Source organism: Sminthopsis crassicaudata, chromosome 5 (assembly GCF_048593235.1).
Source record: "Sminthopsis crassicaudata isolate SCR6 chromosome 5, ASM4859323v1, whole genome shotgun sequence".
Classification (NCBI taxonomy): Eukaryota; Metazoa; Chordata; class Mammalia; order Dasyuromorphia; family Dasyuridae; genus Sminthopsis; species Sminthopsis crassicaudata.
This window is the reverse complement of record NC_133621.1, coordinates 282143261-282170636: the sequence shown is the minus strand read 5'-3', so window position 1 is coordinate 282170636 and position 27376 is coordinate 282143261. Positions and strand designations below refer to the sequence as shown.

At 36.6% G+C, this 27376-nt stretch overlaps 1 protein-coding gene across 1 annotated transcript in view; it reads left to right on the top strand.

The window, feature by feature from the left end:
• Window positions 1-19221: 19221 nt before the first annotated feature.
• The window catches only part of LOC141544766 (uncharacterized protein C3orf20 homolog), a 48115-nt gene continuing 39960 nt past the window's right edge, over window positions 19222-27376 (top strand). Inside the window, exons 1-2 of the mRNA XM_074271293.1 lie at window positions 19222-19317; window positions 25355-25652. Coding sequence (XP_074127394.1) covers window positions 19292-19317; window positions 25355-25652 — 324 coding nt within the window. The 5' untranslated portion in view covers window positions 19222-19291. The remainder of the gene's footprint in view (window positions 19318-25354; window positions 25653-27376) is intronic.

The following is a 27376-nucleotide window of genomic DNA, read 5'->3' as shown; positions in this document are numbered from 1 at the left end:
CCAGCTCTCCTACTTGGGTTCAATTCACTGTAACCACATGGTTCTGAAAAATTTTCTGGCGTTTACAAACTCCCTGGAAACCCTCTGTTCAACTGCTAAAAGTGCCCATTATATAAATAATCAATTTTGGGCTTAAGAATCCTTTGCAAGTGAATTGGATTTGAGGGAGGGAAGGCTGGGCAAAGTCACCTTCTTCACTTTCCTTTCCAGAGCCATCTGGGTCCAGTGAAAAGAATAGATTAGGGTGACTAGAAATAGCTCTTGATGTAGTGAGAGACCTTGGCCTTTTTAACAAGTATTTAAGCAGAGTCACCTGATACCATGCATTTGCATTATTAGAAAGAGGAAGAAAACTTTTTTTTTTTTTTAAGTGAAATGTTTTCTGCTTGTAATTATTTCAAGTGCATTTGCACAGAGAGGAGAAATTATAACATAATTCTTGTTTCGATTAGCTAATGTACATGGTCATTCTATTAAGTAAGTGCCTTCTCTTTGCAAAGTGGTATTCTAAGATACATGGGCAAAAACAAAACAGTCCCTATCCTCAAAGATCTTATGTTCCCCAAGAAGGAAAATAATATATTCACATGCATGTAAACACACACACACACATACACACACACACACACACATACACACACACACACACACACACACACACATATATATATCTGAGAGAAAAAGAGAGAGAGAGAAAGAGAGAGAGAGAGAAAGAGAGAGAGAGAGAAGGAGAAGAAGAAGAGGAGGAGGAGGAAAAGGAAGAGGAGGAGGAGGAGGAGGAGGGAGGGAAGAAGGGAAAGAGAGAAGGAGGGAGATAGAGATAGAGGGAAACAGACTGAGAGAGAGAAAGAGCTGGAAGAAGAGAGATAAACAGAGAAATCTTGGCTGGGAGGAAACAGCATTGGGAATGGGAAAGATCAGGAAAAAGCAACTTGACTTGAGCTTTGAAGAGCACCAGCAATTTTTTTTCCTTTTTTTTTTTTTCCAATAAAGTCTTTTTTTAAATTAAAGCTTTTTATTTTCAAAGCTTACGCATTGACTCTTGCAAAACCTTGTACTCCAAATTTTTTCCCTCCTTCCCCTCAACCTCTCCCCTAGATAGCAAGTAATCTAATACACGTTAAACATGTAAAAATATGTGTTAAATCCAATATATGTATACATATTTATACAATTATTGAAGCACTAGGAATTTCAAGACGCTTGGATGAGAAAGAAAGTAGAGCATTTAGGCATGGGGCACATACATGCAGTCAGGTGAGAAGTGAAATATCAATTGCCAGAAAAAACAATTAGACCAGTTGGGCTAGAACAATGCATATATAATGAGTTTTACTGTGAAAGCAGACTAAAAAATAGATTAGAGCTATTGGAAAAATAAGTTAGAAAGGGCAGCTAGGTGGCAAAATGGAAAAAAGCCCTAGAGTCAGGAGGATCTGAGTTCAAAACCTCCCTCAGATACCTCCTAGCTATATGATCCTAGACAAGTTTTTAACCCCTATTCCCTCAAAAATAAGTTGGAATTAGATTGTAAAAGGTTTTAAAAGCCAAAGACAAGAGTTTAATTTTACCCTAAATGCAATGGGAGCTACTGAGCTCAATCAGTCACTCCAAATACATTAGTTATGTACATTCTCTGTATCAAGCACTGTTCTAGGTGCTGGGAATACAAAAAAGATTTAAAAGACAAGTTCCTGCCTTCAAGAAGCTTGCAGTCTAATGGATTTGAGTAGGGAACCTGCACAGTTAGAACCATGAGGGATATCATTTTAGCAGTTTTGTGGAAGATGAAGAGGACAGTGGCTAAAGACAGACCAATTTAGGTACAGGAGATTTGTGATTTATACTTGAACATATTAGTAGCCAAGTAAGTAGAGAACAGAGGAAAGATGTGAGAGTTATTAAGTAACTGAATGGATGTTTGGGTTAAGGGATAGGAGAGACTTGAGGTCGGCTCTGAGCATGTGATCTGAACTTTAAGGACAGTAGTCAATTTGACAGGAATAGGGATGTGAGGGCAAGGAGTGGGTTTAAGTAGAAAGAACCCGAGTTCTGTTTTGTATGTGTTGATTGCCAGATGCCATCGTGAGACATCTACAAGACATCCTGCATGTGGTTGGAGATGCTGGGTAGGAGCTCAGGAATGAGATGAATCAAGACATGTAGATGTGGGAATCATGAGCATAGAAATAATCATTGAACTAACTACAACCAATGAGATCACTCAGAAGAAAAAAGAAATGGGTTCAAGACAGGGTGCAGGATATGGATGATCCAACAAAGAAAACAAATAGATAAAATAGGAAGAAAGTCAGAAATGTGATCATGGACACGTAGAACTTACTTGATCCTCTTCTCTCCCCCCACTTTTTGGCTTCTTTTCATTTGCTTTCTTCCTCCTTTAGAATGGAAGCTCCTTGAGGACAGGGCCTTTTTTTCTTTTCTGCCTGTATTTGTATTTCTAGCACTTACCACAGTGCCTGATACATAATAAGGGCTTAATAAATGCTTGTTGACTTGATGACTTGACACATGATCTTATCATAAGTGTTAAGGGTCGATTTGAATTCTGGAGGGATTTGACTTCAAGTCAAGCTATTACACTATATTGCTTTTCTAGGACCTGATTATAATATTGGAATGATAATGAGCTCTATAAGGGAACTTAAGTGTTGAACAATGGAACTCCCTCATTTTATAGTGGATAGATGGCTGGCTTGGAAAAAGGAAAACCTTGGTTTCCATCTTGCTCTGGTGCATACTAACTCTGTGATCCTGGGGAGGTAAGCCTCAGTTTCTTTATTTATAAGGAAATTAGAGTCGGTGGCCCTAAGGTCTCCTTCATCTCTTGGTCCATGATCTTAGAATCTTGTGAGTTTTTTGTTTTTTAGTGCCTTTTCCCAAAGATTTTTTTCTATTATTTTATAGAAACGTCATTGCATTGAATTGTGTCATGGCTTCCAACTTGATCCTTTGGGTAGGGAAAAGGAAGACATTTATATAAGAAATATCTCCTGGGTCATTTTTGCTGTGAATCAGGAGTGCTTGAATGTAATTAATCTTTTTACTAAATATCTGTGTGTCTCTTGAGGATATATATACATGGTTTCTGAGAAAATTATTCTTCCTCTATTCATTTCCTCAGTTGTCAGAGAGATTCACATGGGGATTTATTTATATCAGGTCAGCCAAGGTGAGGGAAAGGATTTTGTTGTAAATTCATACAAATTATAAGTGAAAATTTAATAGGATCCATGATCATTCACAAAGTTGGCCCAGGACATTTTCTACACATCAGAAATAACCTTACAAATCTATAATCATCTTCCCTGTTTGCATGGAACGTAAAGGAAATGGGGGAAGGAAACAAACATTTATTAAGTCCCTACTATGTGCTGAGTACTTTGCAAACATTATCTTATCTTATCCTCACAAAAATATCTACAATAGTAGATGCTACTATTATCCTCACTTTACAATTGAGAAAACTGAGGCAAAAAGGAGTAAGTGATTTATTTGTTCAAGGTGACATAATTAGGAAGCGTCTTTGGTTGAACTTGAACTCAGCTCTTCCTATCTAGGACCAGCTCTCTATGCACTATGGAGCTATCTAGCAGCTGTAGCACAGTCCAAGTTTTTAAGCCTATGGCATCTTGGGCAAGTCATATAACTATTAGTCTAAGTTTCTTCTTCAGTCAATGAGGATAATAATAAGAGCAGCTAGTGAAGAGAGTTCTGGGTCTGGACTTGGGAACATTGTTAGCCATATGATCGTAGGCAAGTTAGACTCCAGGCACAGTACCTGGCACATAGTAGGTACTATATAAATGCTGATTCCTTTCCTTTTTCCATAGCTAGCTGGGCATTTATGACGCCTGTAATTCCTGCTACTGGGGAAGCTGAGACTGGTGGATTGAAAATCCATCCTTAATATTTATGATATGATTATGAGTCAAGTCATTTATGATGATGATGATGGTGATAATGATGATGGTGATGATATTTATAGATAAATAGGGTATTGTGTGATCACAAAGCAGTGACTGAGTCCTTCATTGTATATCTACCATCCTCCTTCCCTTCCTCACAACACATTCCCATATAGGCTTTCTATACACAGCCTTGCCAGAGTTTTCAGGATAAGATTCATATAATTAGAATTCTCCCTTTCAGATTCGAGGAGAGTCATAAAGTCCTCTGGCTCAGCATCAGGGATCAGTCATTCTCTCTAGCCCATCTCTATTCCCAATTCCAGGATAGGAGGCAGTAAATTAACAATTATTTATTAAGGACTTATCATGAGCCAGGCACTGCACTGAACATTATTGCAAGATGGTCATTCTGACCAGCTTGAGAAAAAGAGGAAAATTACTGGTCTGCTATCAGAAGGTCACAAGGACTCGGTCTCAGTGACAATTCCTGCCTAAAATGATTCCTTGTTTTTATTTATGTTCGCAGTGGTCACATATCCTGGGTTTCCCAGCACATTCCTGATTTCAAGAAAAAAAATTGGTGAGCTTGTTTTTTTATCTAGAATTTTTATTTGAGAGTATTTGCAAACAAGTTTTCTTGTTATCCTTCATTTTTATATTCCCTATTTTCTCCCATTTATCACTTTTCTCTCTCTTCTTTTATAACAAAGAATAAAAAAGAGGAGCAGAAGTAATTTCAGCAAAACTAGCCAAGATATCAAAAAAGTCTGATGTTATATGCAGTGTTCCAAACTCATAGTTGCCATCTCTGAAAAAAAAAAGAGAAAAGATTTATTTTTAAGGATAACTTATTGGACTGCTTTCTTCTTTTTGGGTGTTATGTTCTTTTTTTAAATTATAAACTTAACAATCACCAATGAAACAATAAAAAAATGACAAAATGAGGCTAAAATTCTGCTCCTCCAAAGCACATCCTACCATCTCTTTTTAGCTTTCTAAATTCTGATACTCTTCCTTTATTGGCTTGATTTCCATTGGAATGATTCATATATAAAACCTCTGGGCAGAAGTTTCAGCTTCAAAGAAATATGTTACAGGTATATAAATGCAACACATAAAAAAGATGCATGAGAAAACCTGGTAAAAGGGCTATGAGCTTGTTTAAAAAAAAATAAAGGCTTTCAGGTGGATGGAGGTGCAGGAAACTATTTGCAGAGTTGTTTTTGTGTTTGGGAATTTGGGTGAGTCCTTGGGAGGCATTCTGTCAAATGGCTAGACTGAAGATGACAATTACCTAATGAATACATTTACATCTTGTCTTCTTCTGTCCCCTCTGAGTCTCTTGATTTCATAAGGAACACCATGAGGAATCATAGGGTTCTGGCACAGGAAAACCACTTATCTAGAAAAGATCTTGGTACAAGAGAACCAGACATTTAGAAAGAGTTATGACAGGAGAATCATCCATCTAAGGAAGGTGTCCTGAGTGCAAGAGGTTTTGGTTTTTGTTTTAAACCAGTCTTACTTATGGACTTTAGTGTAATTTTGTTGGGCCAAGCAATCTTGATTACCTAACCAGCCTGCTTATATAGCCCTTCCCTTCCCCTTCACTGGCTTTTATAAGGAGGATCATTTGCTTATTTAGGCAACATTCCTGTAGCCTGCCAGGTAAAGGAATTCGGGTCAGCAAAATTAGACAAGAAATAAGAAGCTCGAGTTTGCCTCTCTGCAGAGCAGAGCATAGGTGAACAGATAGAGAGCTGACGTACCTGGGGAAGGTGTGTGCGTTCTTGGCAGACTGGGACAACGCCCAACGCTGGTCCCAGCTTTGAAGTGCAATGATGAAAAGATGACTGAAACTAGTAGCCGTTGACAGTTTAGAAAAGCGTCTGATTTTTATAAATCATTTTTATTTCTCTTTTTCCTTCTCTCTCTCTCTCTCCCTCTTTTTTCTACCCCCTCTCCCTCCTTCTCCCTTTCCTTGCCTCTCCTTCTCTCTCTCTCTCTCTTTTCTACCCCCTCCATCTTTCTCCCTTTCCTTCCCTCTCCTTCTTTCTCTGTCTCTGTGACTCTGTCTCTCTCTCTGTCTCTCTCTCCCTCTTTTTTCTACCCCCTCCCTCCTTCTCCCTTTCCTTCCCTCTCCTTCTCTCTCTGTCTCTGTTTCTCTGTCTGTCTGTCTCTGTCTGTCTGTCTCTGTGTCTCTGTGTCTCTGTCTCTCTCTCTCTCTCTCCCTCTTTCTCCCTTTCCTTGCCTCCTCTCTCTCTCTCTCTCTCTCTCTCTCTCTCTCTCTCTCTCTCTCTCTCTCTCTCTCTCTCTCTCTCTCTCTCTCTCTCTCTCTCTCTCTCTCTCTCTCTCTCCTCTTCTTTTCTATCCAGCGAATCACTAATTTAAACTAAGATTTTAAAAGGAAGAAATGAAAAAATCAGCAAAACTGAGTGACCCATCTTCATCAGAGAATAGTAAGACATTATAGTGTTTAACAACCCACATTTCCTCACCTCTGAAAAAAAAAGAGGATGAAGAACATTTTCTCTTCTTCAGGGTCAAGCTGGTCCTTATAATTATACAGCACTCTTTTTTCTGATTTTCTTGCACAGCATGACGAATTCAGATATGTGTTTAGAAGATTTGCACATGTCTAACGTATATTGGATTACTTGCAGTTTTGGGGAGGGAAAAAATTGGAACACAAGATTTTGCAGAGGTGAATGTTGAAAACAATCTTTGCATGTATTTGGAAAAATAAAATGTTATTTAAAAATAGAGAACTAGAAAAAAAAGAAAGTTAGTCCTACAAATATGGAAATATGTTTAAGATAACTGTATTTGATCTTTGATCTTTGGTAGGGAAAGGGAAATTGAAGTACTGAGCTAAACACTGGTTCTATTGGATCAGTTCATTAGACCATATTTCAAGACCTTCATTTCCATGGTCTGACTCTGCTGGAAGGAGTTGACTTTTTCTATCTATAAGCAGTCACTTCAGACACCACCAGTGACATGAGTTGAGCAAGAGAAAATAAAGAAACCAAGTACTTTTATGGCAGTGACCAGATTACCTTTTGTGTTATTCACCTGGCACCCTGAAGCAAAATATTGCTCAGTAGTTTATAGCACCAAGTGTAGGAAGTATGAGCAGAGATCAAGAGAAGTAGCTAACATTGGGATATTATTTTTGAGTTCACATCATGTCAGCTGGCAATCTCCAAGAAGAGTAAGGGTGTAATAAGGCACTGATTGGCTTCTGTAATAATTTTAATTAGTGTTTCTTCTATATAGAGCTTTGTTGTCTAGTTCAGAATTGTGCAAAGATTTGGAAGATCTCTCAAAGTTTCTTATTTTTCATACCTTGATTCTTCTCTCTTTTAAAAGCCTTGAATTTTTATTAATACCAGAGTCATCCTTGATACTTGTATAACTTCTAGATATCAAATGATTTAAAAGCTCTTCATTAATACTCCCAAACCCTCATAAAGGATGAACAACTACAATTGAGAAAGATTAAATACCAGATTTGGGGCTTGTTTTTAGGAATACATTTTTCAGCTGTTTTATTAGCAGAAATCTGTTTGCCTGATGACTATAATATCTAGACTAGGCATCTGATTTAATCCCCTAATTTTGCTAGATGGGGAAACTGAGGTCCAGAGAGGGGAGGTGATTTGTTCAAGATTACACTGGGAGGAAGTGGGAGAGTCTGGATTCAAACCCAGGCCATAGATTTAGAGCTACATAGGACATAAGAAGTCATGTAGCTCCCATTATCTTATAGCTGAGCATCCAACTCAGCCATGTAGATAATAGGAATGGATGATGACAGTAGATTGATCATCATTTGTTTTTGGCTGCTGGCCATCTCTGTGATTTAGAATTGAAAGGGACCAAGGGCCATCTAGTCCAATTTCCCCCCATTACACAGGAGGCTGAGCTCTAAGGAAGCCACTTTATCAAATGATACCAAATTGATTGGAAAACAGATTCTTCTTTTCTCCTCTCTTCCTTTCCCTTCCCTTCTCTTCCCTTTTTTCCCTTCTTTTCTCTTTTCTCCTCTCCTGTCCTTTTTTGGGGGAAGTATAACCCTCAGAAATCCATGTGAAGCTCTGAAGCTTTCAGGACATCTGATTTGTTGGTGATTTTCATATTTGGGTTTTCCTTGATTGGTATAGTTTTCAATTTTTTTTTTTTTTTACTGAGGCAATCGGGGATTTAAATGACTTGCCTAGGGTTACACAGCTGGGAAGTGTTAAGTGTCTGAGGCCATATTTGAACTCAGATCCTCCTGACTTCAGAGCTTAGTTTTCAATTAAAAAAAAACTTTCTGAACTTGAACACCAAATAAACATTAAGACAAATAAAACACTAATAAAATGACCACTTCTAAATACTGAGTAAAACATATAAAGATTGCACATGAAACTATGAATCACTATTATGTACAGCTTGCTTTCCTTTTAAGTATTTAATAAATTTAGCATGTAATTTTTGAAGTTGTCCTGCTTGTCTATGTTTCCTTCTGGCTTTCCTTTCAACTAGTACAACTAATTTGAATAGAGGATGGGTAGATTGTAGTTGGAGAAACTTAGAGAAAGTCAAGGAGATGATGGGAAGAAAAGCACTATAAACTTGGCTGTAACATCCTGTTTGACTAGTTGCTCAACTAAGAGTAATTCTCTTAGAAATGAAGGAGTTGGAAGTAGGTGGTTGGGGAAGAAAGGTATCAAAAAAAGGAGGGAGGAATGGAGGTTATGGTTTTTTTCACTTTGATTTTTTTTTCAGTTAATGAGTTTTTAGTTTCTTTTTCTCCCCTCTGGTCATGGAAAAAAAAAAAGAAAAAGAGAAAGGAAAGAAGGAAGGAATGAAGGGAGGAAAGAAGAGAAAAAGGAAGCAAGGAAGAAGGGGAAAAAAGAGGAAAGAAAGAAAGGAAGGAAGGAAGGAGGGAGGGAGAGAGGGAAAAAGGGAAAAAGGGAGGAAGGAAAGGAAAGAGAAAGGAAAAGACTTATGACAAATAAGCATAATCAAGCAAAATAATCTCCAAAAAAAATTACTTTTCTGTCTGGAGATGGGTACAAAACTTTATTATCAGTTCTCTGAAATCTCAGTTGGTCATTGCAATGATTAGAATATCCAAATATTTCAAAAGTACTTTTCTTTTCCATGTTGCCATTGTTAAATAGTGTTCCTGGTCCTGTTTACTCTGTATCAGTTCATACAAGGTTATCCCAAGAGTCTTTAAAACTGTCCTTTCCATCATTTTGTACAGCCCTAATTTGTTCAGTCATTTCCAACTTGATGGGCAGCCCCCATCCACAATTCCTTCCAACTATACAAAGATATGCTATAAATATTTTTTATAGATATGTTTTTTCCTTTTTTCATTGGCTTCTTTCAGGTATAGCCTTAAAAGTGGTCTAGCTGGATCAAAAGGGTTGCAAAGTTAAGTAGCTTTCTGGGCATTGTTCCAAATTGCTTTCCAGAATGACTGGGCCAATTCACAACTCCAACAATAATGCGTTAAATTGCCTACACAGGCCTTTCTAATCCAGAGCTTCCTAGCTTCAGGGAAATTGCAAAACTATTATTATGTGCATTTACATCATATAATGTACTGGTTCCTACAGATGTGGAATTGGCCTTTCTTCCTGGCATTATGGAAATCAGATTCCTTTTTTTCTAAGAGGGGAAACTTACCTAAGCTCACATAGGAAGGGATAGCAGAACCCTTCCCACCTTTTCAGTCTTCTTGCATCTTACTTCCCTCCATACACTCTGCACTCTAATAATACCCATCTCTTTGCTGTTTCTCAAATACAACTTTCCAGCTTCCACTTTTAGGTATTTTCATTGGCTGTCCTCATAACTTAAAATCTCTCCTTCCTGCCCTTGGCATCTTGACTGCCTTAGAATTCTTCAACTATTAGACAAACTTTCTGCAAGAAGCTTTACCTCTTTAATTTTAGTGCATCTAAATTTGGAGCAGCTAGGTGGTGCAGTGGATAGAGCACAGAATCTGAGTTCAAATTTGCCCTCAGAGACTTAACACTCACTAGCTGTGTGCTATTGGGCAAGTCACTTATCCCTGATGGCATTGGGAGGGGAAAAAAGAAAAAATAGTTCCTTCCTACTGAGATTACCAGAGGGTAGCTAGGTGGCACAGTGGATAAAAACACTGCCCTTAGAATCAGTAAGATTCATTTTCCTGAATTAAAAGAGACTTAGTAATTGTGTGACCCTGGACAAATTACTTAACTCTCTGCCTCAATTTCTTCATCTGTAAAATGAGCTGGAGAAGGAAATGCAAACTTTTCTAGTTTCTTTGTATCTTTGCCTAGTATCTCTAGTATCTTTGCCAAGAAAATCCCAAATGGGGTCACAAAAGAGTTGGACATGATTGAGCAACAAATCTGAAGTTACTATCATGTATCCTGTCTATATCTTGTTTGAAAGTGATTTTTTGCATATTCTCTCCCCCATTATACTGAGAGTTTCTTGAGGCCAGTAATTGGGTGTTTTGTCTTTGTTTTTACTTATCTTTGTATCTGAAGCACTTAATATAGTGCTTGACCCACAGAAGGACCTTACTAGATGACTGATTCAAAATTTGAACTTATATCCTCTGATTACAAATCGAATGCTCTTTAGTCTTGGCTTGCTCCAGATACATGTATGTAATATGTACATATGTATATGTGTGTATATCTATTTATATAAATATACTATTTATACATAATGATATGGATTCTCTTTTTAACTTTTTCTCTACTTTCCCTCAAACTCACAGGGCAGCAAAATATGAAGGCTTTTTGCTGTTTTCTGTCTTCAATGAGAAGGACAAATTCACATTGTCTAGAGTACACTGGACATATGTTAGATCATGGAATTACCTGGAATCCAGAGGGGCAGAATCTTTGACCTTCAGTCAGCTGTAGCTCTTTAATGAGCTCTAGAAAGATGACACAGCTGTTACTTATCACTTTGATGATGAAAAACAAAAAAATGAAAATGAATAATTTCTTACTTATAGAGCACCGATAACTTAAAAGTTTCAGCTGAAACTCAATTGAAAAAAGATTCAATTGATCTAATTCTAAAGTGAGGTAATTCAGGACAGTTCCAATGGTCTTGTGATGGAGAGAGCTATCTGCATTCAGAGAGAGGACTATGGGAACTGAATGTGTATCACAACATAGCATTTTCACTTTTTTTTTGGTTGTTTGCTTGCATTTTGTTTTCTTTCTTATTTCCCCCCTTTTGATCTGATTTTTCTTGTGCAGCATGATAAATATGTGCAATTTTTAAATGCATATTTCCACAATTAACTTATGTTGGATCACTTGCCTTCTTGGGGAGGGGCTGGGGGAAAGGGAAGGAGAAAAAAATTGGAACATAAGATTTTGCAAGCGTGAATATTGAAAATTATCTATGCATGTATTTTGAAAATAAAAACCTTTATGGAAAAAACAATGACCAAACAACTCACAGGTTTGATAACAATAAATTAAATAAATAAAAAAAGATTCAGTTGATTTTTTAGAAACTAGAAAGAAAAGGAAATGCAAGACTAGGATTATCAAGAATTTGATCAAAAAGGAGTTGCCTAATGCAGAAATGTCATAAAAGGAGTCAAATTGTTCAAAACAAAAGGAAGGAAGGAAGGAAGGAAGGAAGGAAGGAAGGAAGGAAGGAAGGAAGGAAGGAAGGAAGGAAGGAAGGAAGGAAGGAAGGAAGGAAGGAAGGAAGGAAGGAAGAAAAAAGAAAGGAAAGAAGGAAGGAAGGAAAAAGCAAAAAAGCCAGAGGCATCTGACATTTAAGAAGCCAATGAAAGAAGGCAGAAATTATTTGTGATTATGCACCGACCTGAAGATAGGTACTCCCAGGAGCTGGTAGGGATGACTCTGGGAAGAGGTACTTAGCTGCAGGCCTATGGATAACAATCCAAGAAGGTAGTAATTAATGGATTTGCTTGGGTCAGCAGGGAGAGCCAAGGAAATGGGAAAGGAGGGTATTAATCTAAGAAAAAAAAAAACTTGAGGAAGAGGTGAAATTATCATCATTTTCATCACTCTCAACAAGCACTTATTAATACCTACTCTATGCCAGATATTATGCTAATTGTTGTATATATATATATATATATATATAGATAGATAGATAGATAAATATATATCTATATATATGTATATATCTATCTATCTATATATGTATATATATATACATATATATAAAGAAAGGTAAAAGTTCCCATTCTGGGGGAGCAAACAACTATGCATAGACAAGGTATATAAGTAAATTGGAGATAATCTCAGAGGAAAGACTAGCAGTGGGACAATATGGCCTTTTCTGTTCAATCCTTTCCTGACCTCATTTGGGGTTTTCTTGGCAAAAATACTGGAGTCTTTTGCCATTTCCTTCTCTGGCTCATTTTACAGATGAGGAGCTAGGACAAACAGGTTAAAGTGATTTGCTTAGGATTATACAGCTACCAAATGTCTGAAGCCAGATTTGAATTCGGGAAGATGAGTCTTCCTGGCTCCAGTACTCTATCCACTAGGCTACCTAGCTGCCCCAGCATAGCCTTTGAGAAACCTTATTTCAGAGGAGAAAATGAGAGAAAGTTCAGAAGAGGGTGGCAAAGTCCCAAAATTTAGCCCCTAGCACAAAAGGCTGTACCTTACTCTAGCAACAATAGACTTCAAAGATTCTACCTTTTGCTTTTGAATTCTATTCAGCAAACAAACTAAATTTTGAGTGAGTGATCTTTTAGGAGCAATGATCAAATGGAAAAGAGAATTAATAAGAATCAGAACTAAAACCTTTTGCTATGATTTTGAGGGAATGAATCCACGTTAAATTAAGTGAGAGTCCAGGATAGCAAAAAAGAATAACTGAGGCTAGAGCATGCTTAGTAGGTTGTGGGCAGGTTGCTCAAGGTTGAAACCTAGAAGCTACTCTTATGAAAAGACAGGTTCTCAAACTCAGAGTACCACCTGATGGTTTGTTTCGATAGTCCATGAAGTAGACCACCCTGCTTAATGCCATCGTAGATGATGGTCCAATGTGTGCTCACATATGCTCACATAAACTTTTAGCACTTTGCCAAAAGCAGCAATCAGTCTTCAAAATGCCAACAAATCCTCTTACTAATGGAGCCTGGGTAGTCTCATCAATAAAATGAGGTCATTGGGCTCTACTATCTCTATTATACTCTTTCCAGCTCTAAATCAATTAACTTTAGTAGAGCTTTTTATGAATAAGTACTTGAACAGACATTTAATGATTTCCAATTAAATTTTTTTTAAATTTTGTAGGAAATTTAAAGATGCCTAAGGCAGAAACTGAAAGTATATTATTAAACACCTTACAATGAACCTATTATCTATAAAGTTATATGAATAAAGTAAATTTTTTTAAAAACTAGTTTTGTTTGAGCAACAGAAATGCATATATATATATGTACATATATACTCTTTATTTAATACTCTTATTATGCTTACTGAGTTTTTTGGGGGTCATCACTGATTTAATTCTTCTTTCAAATAGGCTATTTAACAGCTCCATGAAGATTTCTACCTTTGACTTGAAACTTTCACCTATTCTTATTCTTGCTTCATACAGACCAGTGAAAAAGGATGCTATCCTTATTGGCTCTTCTGTTTTACTATGATAATGGTAATTTAATGAAAGCTCTAGCCTACTTATTCATGAAGGCTTGATCAATATAGAGGGAACTAGAAATAAAAATAGAGTAGTAACAATAAATTTTAGGTCTCAATAAGATAATTGGAATAAGTTTATCAATTTAGTATAACTCATAATAAGATGAGAATATCCTCTACTACCTGAATAAATATAATAAAAGTTGGTCAACTTACATATTTTTTTCAAGCCTCCATTTTGTCATTAAGTTGTTTTTAAAAATTATTTATTGGTTTATTTGAAACTTAAATGCAAACTAGGAAAAAGAAAAAATATTGCCATGTACACAGCAGAACATGAGAGGATTAAAAATATAAAAAAATAAAGCAATTAATTTCCATTTCAATAAAACCTTTATCATAAACATTACACATTGTGTTCAGAGCTATTCATATTTACTTTCTTTGTTCTCCATTGTACACTTTTAAATTTTATTATTTTCCCTTTCTTTTCTATATACAAATATAGATATCTATCTGGCTAATCTATGTATGTATCTATGTATAGTGTTCCCCCTTTAGCTTATTCCCATTAATCTATATATTTTGTCCCATTCCAATTAATCTCCACACTTTTCTATGACCTCTGATTTTATTCCCTAACCCTCTTATTTCTTTAGAAATTTAAAAGACTTTTATTCCCTTCTAAATGTATTTTTGTTTCCTCTTTAACTCAGATCTGATGTGAGTAGAGTTCCTTCTAAAAATTTCTCCTTGAATCTCTCCCAACCCCATCTATCTTCTTACCCTCTTATTTCTGTCTGAATTTAGAAGCCTTTTATACCCCCCCTCTCTGTGTATTGTTTCTCTTTAACCCATTCCTGATGAGAGTAGGGTTCCAGCATATAAGCCCTTCTCCCCCAACTAATTGCACTGTATCAGTTCTTCCTCCTGCATCTAATTTGTATAAGATAATTTCTCTTTTTACCTTTTACTACATAATTTTGCTTTTTATAATCACATCATACTCATAAGCTGTTTTGCTAGAAGTTGTTTTTGAACAATAAAATAGGCACTAGTTTGGTAGATTATAGAAAATAACATGTGATTTCCTTAAAAAAGGAACTGATAAATATATGTAGATCCTCCCATAAGACAGATCATCAATGAGAAAATAGTATCAAGAACTTAATCAGTAATTGAGAGGGAAACTATCAATCAAATGAAATGGTAAACAATTTTAATTAAAAATATCAGTCTGCTTCCAAGTAGGGTTTTTGCCTTCATTCCTCACACTGTAAACTCAGAAATTTCTCTGGGGTTCAAAGATGATACTGATTGATTGATGGAAATTTGAAGATTTGCCACAACACCACTTCTCAGGAGATTTAAGGTCTGGAGAAGGGCAAAGACAGCACACTGTAAAAGAAACCTTTTGGAACCTCTAAAATGATGTTCTGTTTTAGAAGAGATTGTTAACATATTTTTATTAAAAAGTTTAATTACATTCACGGAGAATAAAATTAGTGATCCATGCTCCCCGTTTAGGAGAAGTAACTAAATCAAAGATGTGTGTACTATATTTTATGGGCAGGGGTTTTCCTAGAGTAAGAGATGGAAAAACAAGCCATGGTCTCATTGGATGAGTCACCCTCAAATTCTACCTTAGTTTCACATACATAGGAGCAAAACCAAAGGGAAAGGGTGGGCCAATTCTCTGGGAACAGAGAGTTTAGTGTTTACCCCAAAGCATCCTCTGTTGTCATTTAAGAGGGTAAGTTGTCCCTCAACTACTTGGCTCCAAATTCTGTCCACTTAGGTCCCATCAGCTTCTTCTCTTCCCAAAATTAAAAACTCTTTAGGTGATATCTACCTCCTACCCCCATGAGAATCTGAGTTTCTTGAGAACAAAGTCTGGCTTTTTATTCTTTTTGAATTTAATACAGTGCTTGCTATATAATAAATGGCATATAATAAACACTTACTGTGTTTCAGATACTAGTAAATAGAGCCTCTTGTTTTAGAATCAAAGAATCATAGAATTTCAGAGTTAGAAAAGACCCCAGGGACCATAGAATTAAATTCTTTCAAAAATTATAAGTACATTTAAAAAAATCAACCTCTACATGAAAAGAATCCCCATATATTTGTTATAGTGGCCAGATTCCGCTGAGAAACTTCCAAGAAAGGAGAAGCTATCATCCCTCCAGGGAATCTGTTCCACTTCCAAGCATATTGAATTGTGAGAAAGTTCCTGGTATCTATTGCTCCTATTCCATCATCAGTGCACTCCAATTACAATGTATTATCTGGGACTCTAAGATACCAAACATAGCCCAACCATCCCTCTGCCTCATCCATTCACATTTTGTTTTCTGCACAATTACCAGCTTCATTTTCTCCTCCAAAGCGATCTGGATACAGAGGTAAGAAATAGATCAGAGGGCCAACTAGGTGGTGCAGTAGAATAGAGCACCAACCCTGAAGTCTGAAGGACCTGAGTTCAGATCTGGCCTCAGACACTTAACACTTGCTAGCTGTGTGACCCTGGGCAAGTCACTTACCCCCAATTGCCTTAGCCAGAAAAAAAAAAGGAAGCCTAGAAATGGCCCTCGCCCAGTTCTCACACTTATTAACCAAGTGAATCTGAGCATTTCATGTAACTATTCTCTACCTCAATTTACTCATCCATAAAATGGAGATGACAATATTTCCCTCCTCACCTTCCAGTGTTATTGTGAGAGAAGTATTCTGAAAATCTTACAGACCAGCAGGTAAGGCAGACACAGAACATCCTGGGCAAGTATAGGCAGCGAGGTGGCACCACAGTATTATATGCACTGAACATGGAGTTAGGAAGACCTGAATTCAAATTTACCCTGAGACAATTACTGGCTATGTCCCTGTCAAATCACTTAATCACTATCTGCCTTAGTTTCCCCCATTGTAAAATGGGAATAATAATAATGAAGATAATGTTGATTAAATGTGTTAACATATGGAAAGCACTTTCAAATCTACTGGCTATTATTGCATAAGGCAACTGGGTGGCAAAGTATATAGAATTCAGTGTGACTGCAAGGATATCTCCAGATCTCAGTTTTCTCATCTTTAACATGAGGATAATAACAACACTTATCTTAGGATTGTTGTGAGGATAAAATGAAATCATAATTGTAATGTGTTTGCTCTCTCCCTTTCTTGGAAGGAGCTCCTTTTGGGCACAAGGCTAGGTCTCTTTCCTTTGCCACAACCAGGTACTAATTTCTCCTCACCATACCACTTAAACTTAACGTATTTCAGGTAAGTTGCTCACCTATCTCAGAAGATAATGCATAGGTGTGGAAAGCTCTGTTTCCCCCTTAGCTTTATGTGCAGAGCTGAATTCCCTTTATCTAAATCCTCAAAAATCATTGTGTTGATATTGTCACCTACATTTTTCTCTGTGTTCACCCTTCAGAGAGCAATCCCTTTTAATGAATAACAAAAGAGAAAAAAAGTTCAGCAAAACTAATCAGATACTTTCCCCAAATCTGATACTTTTTACAGCATTCCATTTCCAGAGGACCCCCCTTATTTACTGAAAAAACAAGGTGGTCTTGTTTTCTGTAGAGGACACCACCATGCCAGTCACAGGGTTCATAATCTGAACTAATCAGTCAACAAATATTTATTAAGCATCTATTTGTATTAGGCACTGTTCTAGATGCTGGACGAGACAAAGACATACACACATATGATAGAACTTGTATTTTTATGCTAGAGGCAAAAGGGAGCAATTGAAGTTTCTTGAGTAAGAAAGTGACATAACCAGACTATTGCTTTGAGGAACATCAGTTTGGCAGGTGTGCGGGACTGATTGGAGAGAGAGAGAGGGGGGGGGGGAGGGAGAGAGAGAGAGAAAAAGAAAGAGAGAGAGAGAGAGAGAGAGAGAGAGAGAGAGAGAGAGAGAGAGAGAGAGAGAGAGAGAGAGAGAGAGAGAGAGGAAGGGAGAGAGAGAGAAAAAGAAAGAGAGAGAGAGAAAGAGAGAGAGAGAGAGGAAGGGAGAGAGAGAGAGAAAAAGAGAGAGAGAGAAAAGAGAGAGAGAGAGAGAGAAAAGAGAGAGAGAGAGAGAGAGAGAGAGAGAGAGAGAGAGAGAGAGAGAGAGAGAGAGAGAGAGAAAGAGAGAGAGAGGAAGGGAGAGAGAGAGAGAAAAGAGAGAGAGAGAGAAAAAAAGAGAGATTGAGAGAGAGAGAGAGATTGAGAGAGAGAGAGAGTGAGAGAGAGAGAGAAAGGGGTGGGGTGGAGCCAAGGAGTCTTATGAAAAAAAGCTCCTCCCATCATCCTGGCAAGCAGTGACAAGAAACTGGACTAAGGTGATGGCTGTCAGAGAACAGAACACAGATGCAAGAGATGTGGAAATACAACTAATATACACAAATGTTTTATGACTAGAAAAAAGTATGTTATATATCATATATAATATATTGTATATAACAAAGTAATAAACAATTTAACAATTATAATACTATTCAACAATACATTTACAATACAATATGATATGTTGTATATAATAGATAATATGTGTTACACATATAATGTAATACACAGTACACACATATATACTATAGCTAAAAAAATAATTATATGTCATATATAATATACTGTATATAACAATATAATATATAGTATAGCAATTATAATATTATAATGCCTACAATTATAATAATACAATATGATATATAGATGAGATAATATATTGAATATATTACATATGTAATGTAATACATTGTATATGCATGTAATTATATTTGCCAACATAAGTACATGTATAATATATGTATATAAAATAATATATACATTATATTATTATCATGTATACACAATATATACAACATGTGGATTATAATATAAACCCATGCAATATAAGTATATATACTATATTTATGTAATATTTGTACAATAAATATGTATGTCTGTGTATATGGAAAGAAGGAAAAGATGGGAGGAGAGAATAAGCATTTATATAGTGCTAAACTCTTTGATAAATACACATCTATTTGATATAATGATTATAACTCGTAGATATAGATACATACACATGTATTATATATATATATATATACAATTGAATATTTACATGGCCCTGTGATGCTGGGAAATGTGACTACTGATTGCCTCAGATACTGTGTGACAACCTTTATTTAACCTCAGTCCCTCTGCTGTAAGATAGTACCTATCTAGTAGGGTTGGTGTGAAGATCAAATGAGATCTGTGTAAAGTGCTTAGCATAGTGCCTGGTATATAGTAGGCACTGAACAAATACTTCCCTTTTTTATCTAGTGAGTATTTATCCTTTGGCCTCTGAACATGAAGGCATAATAATAAAGGTATATTTAAGACAAAAGACCCCTAGAAAAAGAAATAAAGTCAGAGGATTAGAGGCACAGACCCCCCAATTCAGTCTTTGCTCTTTGCATTTTGAATTCCACATAGATATGGTATTGTTATAAGCAGGTTTTCAGTGAAGGATTATGATAGACCCAGGAAAACAATCATTTCACATCTTCCGAATGCTGGGCAATCCACAGAGGATGCTAGGGAAAGGGAGTATCCAATCAGCAGCAGTCCTCCTAGGGCTGTTTTGCCTGTACCTGTTGCCATGGAAACAAGAAAGCAGAGTCAATGTATTGAATCTAGAATTCTCCCTCAAGCGAAAGAGTTACTGCTCAGAAGACTAAGTAGATTATGACCACTGGTTCTTATAACTTCAGGTAACGAATGGATTCTAAGGGAGTTTGACTAAAGCCTTCTGGCTGACTTTTTCCCAGGTCTCCAAACAGTTCATCAAAGTTTGCTCTGTGAAATGAAAATATCCTTGGAATTGGATCTTCATCCTACCCTGGGGTCTGAGGGATTTGAAAGGGTCACAGTCCTTGGCAACTGACCAAATTGCCTCTATATCAGTTTGCCTTAATTAAGCATTGTTTATTTAAGTTGGACTAATTTTTTCCTTTGAGATTATACTTTGAGATGGTTTTAGCTCCTTTCCCCTATTTCTATATATGTTGTTTTTATTTTTATTTCTAACATGCTTCTGGGCTCTTTATCAATTTATTCAACCAATTTATTTGTTAGCACTCTTTCAACCATGAGATTAGACTTTAGGGGCAGCTAGATGGCACAATGAATAGAGCACTGGCCCTGGAGTCAGGAGTTCAAATCCAGCCTCAGACATTTAACACGTTATTGTATAACCCAAATTGCCTTGCCAAAAAAAAAAAAAAAAGAAGAAGAAGAAGAAAGGAGAGAGAGAGAGAGACAGAGAGAGAGACAGAGAGAGACAGAGAGAGAGAGAGAGAGACAGAGACAGAGAGAGAGAGACAGAGACAGAGAGAGAGACAGAGAGACAGAGAGAGAGAGAGAGACAGAGAGAGAGAGAGAGAGAGAGATATTAATTATCTGTGATTTTATTAATATAAAGAGTTCCCAATAAGGAAATTTTCATCCTAATGCAGAAGAATCCTTTATAGTTTCTTAGGAGATACTGAGTTCTTAGGGATCTCACCGAGGGTAATAACAGTCAATATGTGGTTGAGGCAGGATTTGAACACAAGACTTTCTGATGCTAAAACTGCCTTTCTAGATATTCTGCCTCTATCCTATTTCTAATAAAAAGTATCAAATTTACAATATTCTAGTAGAAAAAAGTTCTTATCTTTTCCCCATCTTTCTTTCCCTCCTCTTCCAACGTACCCATCTTTTCTTAAAAGAAAAAATCCAGCACACTCAGAGTATTATTTTGTGATCACACTCATACATTTTTGATAGGACTCAGGGATGCCTAAAGACAGACTCAGTTGGAGGGAGATATTTTGGATTTCAAGACACAAAGCCTCATAGTGTGGGGACAAGATCGAATAGTAATGAGATATAGATCCCAGAATGATCCCAAGATAAGACTAGCAGGCAGCTGCAAGTCTGTCCTAAGGAGGTGCAATCGGTCTGGGGAATGGCCTGCAAGAATATTGCACAAATGATAACCTACCTCTTACTTCTATTCTTCCCAAAGAACTTAAGGTCCCAGGTGGAGTGTGTGGCAACAGAGAAAGCCAGGAAACTAGTTGGGACGGTAGATAGAGTTTAGGATCTAGCATCAGGTAGACCTGAGTTCAAGTGTAGCCTACTCTAGCTATATGATTTTGCGCAAGTCACTTTATCTTTGTCTTGGTTTCTTCACTATAAAATGGCGCTAATAACAGCACCTACTCTGCAGGGTACATATTTGTAAAGTGGTTAGCACAGTTCCAGGCATGATATTATTTATTATACTTTATTAATACTTCTTCCCTTCCCCTTCTTGCAAGGATACTGTCCTAGATTCTGAAAAGGACCTATTAGTTAAAAAATAGGTGCTCTGTTTGTAAAAAAAAAAAATTTTAAAATAAGGGGAAAATCTCTTATGTCCAAAAGTTCCCAAATCAATGAATCACAGCATATTAATGTGATAGAATATCCAGGTTGCATTAAAAAAAAGAAATATGAATAAAAATATCTGACAGTGATCTATAATTAGCAGATAATTTACACAATTTTCATTGTCTTACAACAACCTTCTGAAAGGAATATTGTAGATAATTTTCTTTTGTGCAGTCATTTCAGTATTATCTAACTCCTTGTGGCCCCATTTGGGCAAAGGTACTGGAGTGTTTTGTCATTTCCTTCTCCAGCTTATTTTACAAATGAGGAAACGAAGGCAAAAAGTGACTTGTTCAGGGTCACACAGCGCTAAGCAATATCTAGGGCTGGATTTGAATTCAGAAGGATGAATCCTTCCCACTGCAGACCCAGTGTTCTGTGCGCTATTGTGCCACCCAGTGGTCATTGTAGGCATTACTATCCTTATATTACAGGCTTGAGAGATTGAGTTTAAGGGTCTTCTATGAAACTCAGTAATTGCATGACTTTGGGCAAGCCAATTAATATCTTCCCATGAAACTTTCTAAGATTATAATAGATCACAGGCTGTCTTAGTAGATATTTTTCCTCACCAGGGAGTCCCCTAGCCCAGGGTTTCTCAAACTTTCTGGTCTCAGCCCAAGAACTTTTGTTTAAATGGATTACAACAATGGATTAAATATTGGAAAACAAAACGGATATGTTTTTAAAATATCCCTTAAAATAATAATAAACCCATGAGATGTTAAGCTTAATAATGGCTTGCATTCACAAAGCTCCTATAATGTGCTTTGCACTGTGGTAAATGCTTTACCATTCTCCTTTGATAGTCACAATTCTAGGATGTCACTACTGTTATTATTCACATTTTTACAGGTAAATCACCTGTAAATTAGCAAATATATATATATATTTTGTAACTTTCCCTTCAGGAAGGCAAGTCTGATTTCAAACCCAGTAATACACTGGCTAAAGTTCTACTTGTGTAACCTGTGGATAGATTGTTTACCCTCAATGTCCCCGTTAATTAGTCAATCAACAAACATTTATTAAACAGTGTTTGTGTGCTGGGGACTGAAACACAAAAATGCCCATCTGAAAAGTGTAAATTCAAGACAGCTGCTGTGATCTGCATTAATGAAGAGAGCTTCCTTACTGGGAGGTTCCTTCCATTGATGAAATCATGGGCCTATTTACACAAGTTATTATCCTAAGAAAGAACAGTAAGAGAAAATCTAATTTTCACGTTGAGTGTGGGAAAATCATTTAACCTGTTAAATCTCCCCTGGCAGATTTTTAGGGTTATAAATTGAAAAAAAAGTTGCTGATCTACATTGGTAAGAATTTCCTCACTATTTCCTTAATACTAACAAAACCATAGGTCCAGACTCAGCCAAATAAGCAAACAAATAAAAATATGATTCCTCTAGAGATGGTCACAAACATTTCCAACCAGCTTACAAGTGGAAGTTCAGTTTGGACCATGTTTCAAAAATCACGAGTTATTTGTGAAAATTCCTGAAGCAGAATCAATAAATGTGTTTGGGGAAAATGGGCATTAAATTTCTGTCTGCAGGTTTGTGGAAGCAGGAGCTAATTCCAAGTGGGAAGATGAGACAGCCAGGAGGACCAGTTACCTTGCAGTCTCGAGGCTGGTGGAGGGCAAGTGGGACCCTGCCTTCAGAATCCCTAGTCAGAGATCCTTCCCGGCCCCCCTTCAGGGGCTAGTGTCTCTCCCTTGCCCCTCAATTATTTTGGATATATTTTGCATACACATATGTAGGGTAATTAAATGAATGTAAAAAATGTGCACACGCATGTATATGCATGTACACATGTGCATATACATGTGCACATATACACACAACATTTATTTATAGTCACCCTACACATACATGTGTATAAAAACATACATGCATGTGCAGGGTAACTAAGTGACTTCAGTGGATATAACCACAGGCCCAGTGTCAGAAAGATTGGTCTTCCTGAATTCAATCCAGCCTCAGAAACTTATATGAGTGTGTGTGTTTTGTTATTGTAGGGTTTTTTTTTTTTTGTTTGTTTTGTTTTTTTGTCCTCACACCTGTGATTCCATCTGGTCAGTGAACAGTAAGGAGACTTCTCCCTTTCTCTCCATGCAGACTAGGAATTTCTCTGTACCTGGAGAGTGGCCCCTGTCTTGTCCAGAGTCACCTACCTAGTTTTTGAAGGTCATTTTCAAACTCAGATTTTCCTGTCTGCGATTATAATGCTCTACCCAGATTGCCCGTCCTGGTAGTCTAGGGATAGGAATAGGGATTCATCTTGTGATTTCATTTTTCTAGGGAACTCCTCCCATGTAGATTGGTATTCTGCGACAATTTATAATGCTAAGAGAATTACTGAGTTTTCAACTTAGGAGGTAGAATTTGAATCCAAGTCTTGGCTTAATGGAAAATAATCTCTCTACTCACTAAAGTGCCCTGCTTCTCAGCACTTGCTCAAGAAATATTAGTGGACTTGAACACCATCTTTAGAAGCCAGTGGAGAGAGCCCACTATGAACTTCTTGTTCTTTCAGATGTTTTTTTTTAAAGGAAGATCCAATTCATTTTGTATATTGAATCTGACTACAAATGCAGAACCCCAGATTGGCTCAACCAAGTTTCTCCTGTACAAATTAAATTCTAATTGATATTTTCAGAACCCACCATTTTGATTTGGAAATTTATGATCATTTTGGTTCTAACAAATGTGTTTCCATCATTTTTTTTTAATTAAGGCAATCTACAAAACAATAAATCCAGCCACAGTTCACATTGCTTGCCAGCTTCTGAGGTATCAAACCTCACAGAAAATTTAGCAATTGACTTTGAGACTCAAACAGCCCTTTTCTTCTCATATTAACAAATGTTTTTCAAAGAATGTTCATTTAGAGACCACAAATCAAAGAATCACTTGATTTATAATCAAGGATGATGGATTTAGAGCTAGGGGAAACCTTAGTGGTCCCTCAGTCTAGCCTCTTCATTTTATAGATGAGAAAGCTCAGAAAGGGTATGATCCAGATTCAGACAATGAGTTAAGTGTCTGAGGCATGTTCTGAACCTTTGTCTTTCTGACTGCATATCCATCAATTCTAACCACTATAGGATCTTTATAGGATCCTTAGTTCTTTTGTGGTGTCATTGTACCCTTTTGACAGTCTGGTGAAGTCTTTTCAAAATAAAATGTTATGATATATAAAATGAAATTTTAGGATCACAGGTATAAAAAACTTTAAGTTTAAATTAGAATGTAAATGTAATTTAAAATTAAAATTTTTACTTAAAATTTCCAAATAAAATATAAATTTAAATGCAAATTAAAAGCTGAATTAAAACTTTACATGTAATGTAAAATTTAAATGTATTTTAAAATTTAGATTAAATAAATTTTAATTTGAAATTTGGATTTAAAAGTTCAATAACAAAAATTTAAATTCAGATAAAATTTAAATTTAGTTTTATATAAAATTTAATTTTAGTGAAATTAAAACTTAATTTAATTTTAAATTAAAAAAAATTTAAATTCAGACTAAAATTCAATTTTAAATTAGTTTAAATTTACCTTTAGATTAAAATAATCATTAAAATGTACTTTAAAATGAACATTTAAACACAAATTTAATTTCAAATTAAAATTTTAACATTTAATTTTAAATGAAAATGCAAACATCAAAGTTTTATTTTAAATAAAAATGCAAACATCTACATTTCATTTTAAGCTAAAATTTAAAATACTTAAATTAAATTGTAAACATCTAAGTTTAATTTTAAATTGAAATGTAAACATCTACTTTTATTTATTTACTTTTTGCTGAGGCAATTGGGGTTAAGTGACTTGTCCAGGGTCACACAGCTAGGAAGCAGTAAGTGTCTGAGACCAAATTTGAACTCAGGTCCTCCTGACTTCAGGGTTGGTACTCCATCCACCATGCCATCTAGCTAGCCCATTTATGTTTAATTTTAAGCTAACATTTAAAACATTTAAATTAAATTGGAACATTTATTAAAATAAACATTTTAATTTTGAACCCCAGATTTAGAACCTCTATATAGCTAGATCTATGTCTACAGATAGATATAGCTATATGGATCTAGAATAGAATTCCCTTTCAGCCACTTTGGCAAGTAGGCAGCCATTCTCTGCTTAAATACCTCCTGTGATGAGGAGCTCACTATTTCCTTGGTTGGCCCATTCTACCTTTGGAACGCTGCCATCATCATCATCCACAGGCGTCGGAAACAATCCTGATTTCTCTCCATTACCCTTTTCTAGCTATCCACATGTTCAGGTTTTTTGTCTAACCTTGCCCTCTCCCCTCCTTTTGCAGGAAGCCATTTTCAGTAGACAATGAGAATATCTGGTTCGTCTCCCAGCTAGTCTGCCCTGTGGTGCTGCGCAGCAAGATAATGGGAGAGGATGTGAGACTCTGCAGGTGTAGCAGTCATTCCATTCCTCACGTGACTGACCTGGAGTTTGATTTTCTCATAAACAACCAGATATCCTGGCCAGAGCAAATCACAGTCATTTGTGTGTACGACCCTGCCATGGTGGAGGATGGTACATTGCTGGATATCGAAGAGTTATATAGCCACAAGAACAGAACAAGAAACATGCCTTGTATACAGGTGAGACATGGGTACTGCTTTCTCCTCCCTCCTCCTGCAGGTATCACCTAGGAAATCAGGGTGCAGGAGAAGGATGCTTGGAAGCTCAGGAGTTAAAGGGGATCCTTAGAGTGCAATTCTCTCTCTGCCTTGAGTCACACAGTTAGTATTAAGTGTCTGAGATGGATGCTTGGAAGCTCAGGAGTTAAAAGGGTCTCTTAAAGTGCAATTCTCTCTCTCTCTCTCTCTCTCTCTCTCTCTCTCTCTCTCTCTCTCTCTCTCTCTCTCTCTCTCTCTCTCTCTCTCCCCCTCTCTCTCTCTCTCCCTTTCTCTCTCTCTCTCTCTCTCTCTCTCCTGGATCACACAGTTAGGAAGTATAAAGTGTCTGAGGGCAGATTTGAACTCAGGTCTTCCTGACTTCAGATCTGATGCTCTACCCACTCTGCCACCTAGCTGCTCTACAAGGCTCTCATTTTACGATGAGAGACACAATGGCATTAAGATAGCGCTCTGGATCTGGCAGCAAAAAAAATCTGTGTTCAAACCCCCATCTCAGATGTCATCTTGGACATTCATCTTCTTGGAGATTGCATTTATTCATCCTCACTACCAGTTCCAAAATCTATGCTATATTAGCAGAGAGATCACAGCAAATTATCCCCATGATAATACACTAGGAGCAAGGAGGATTTATACCAGGAATGCAAGGCTGGTTCAATATTGTAAAACTATTAGCATTAGACTTTTATCAATACCAAACTAATAAAAATCATATGATTATCCCAAAATCTGCAGTATTATGAGATTAAGTCACAGAGATGCCCAAGGTCTCACAGAGAGCAAGCATTTATTAAGCACCTACTCTGTGCCAGCACTGTGCTAAGTACTTTACAATTCTTATCTCATTTGATCCTCAAAACTCTGGGTGTGAGGTGCTATTATTATTCTCATTTTATGGATGTGGAAGCTGAGGCAGACAAGTTAAGGGTCTTTCACTATGCTAACTTGTCTCTTGCTAGGATCATTGAAATAGCGAGTCTGAATTTCCAACCCCTCTAATTTTGTCTGCTTGCATTTTGGATTTCCTTCACAGGTTAAATGTATACTATTTCAAAGTCCGATTCGATTCTTTTTATTCAGCAAAACAACTGTTTGGTCATGTATACATATATGGTATTTAATGTATACTCTAACATATTTAACATGTATTGGTCGACCTGCCATCTGGGGGGGAAGGAAGGAGGGGAAAAATTGGAACAAAAGGTCTGGCAACTGTCAATGTTGTAAAATTACCCATGCAAATATCTGGTAATAAAAACTATTAATTAAAAAAAAAAGAAAAAAATAGTGAGTCTTAAAAAATTTTTTTTTATTACTAACCTCTTGCATTTATAGCACCTAAATTTTCCCTTGTATCCTTCCCCATTTCTGCCCCTCCCAGAGAACCATTTGCAGCAGGATTTGCAGAAGACTCTGTTGTTTCCCATGCTTTCAGTTTCCTTCTGTCCCCAACACACTTGTCACACAGCTGGGAAACTGATATTCCTAAAGCCCAGAGTCCACCACAACAATCCCTTCATCTTGGGTTAAATACAGTTCTCTGTATAATTTTTTAAACCATTTTCAATCTAGTGCCATCGTTATGTCTGTCTTTAAAAAAAATATGATTCCTCAAAAATCAATATTTACAAACATTTCAATAGACAAACCCTCCAGTCTTATTTCGAATTCTTCTCTTTCACTTG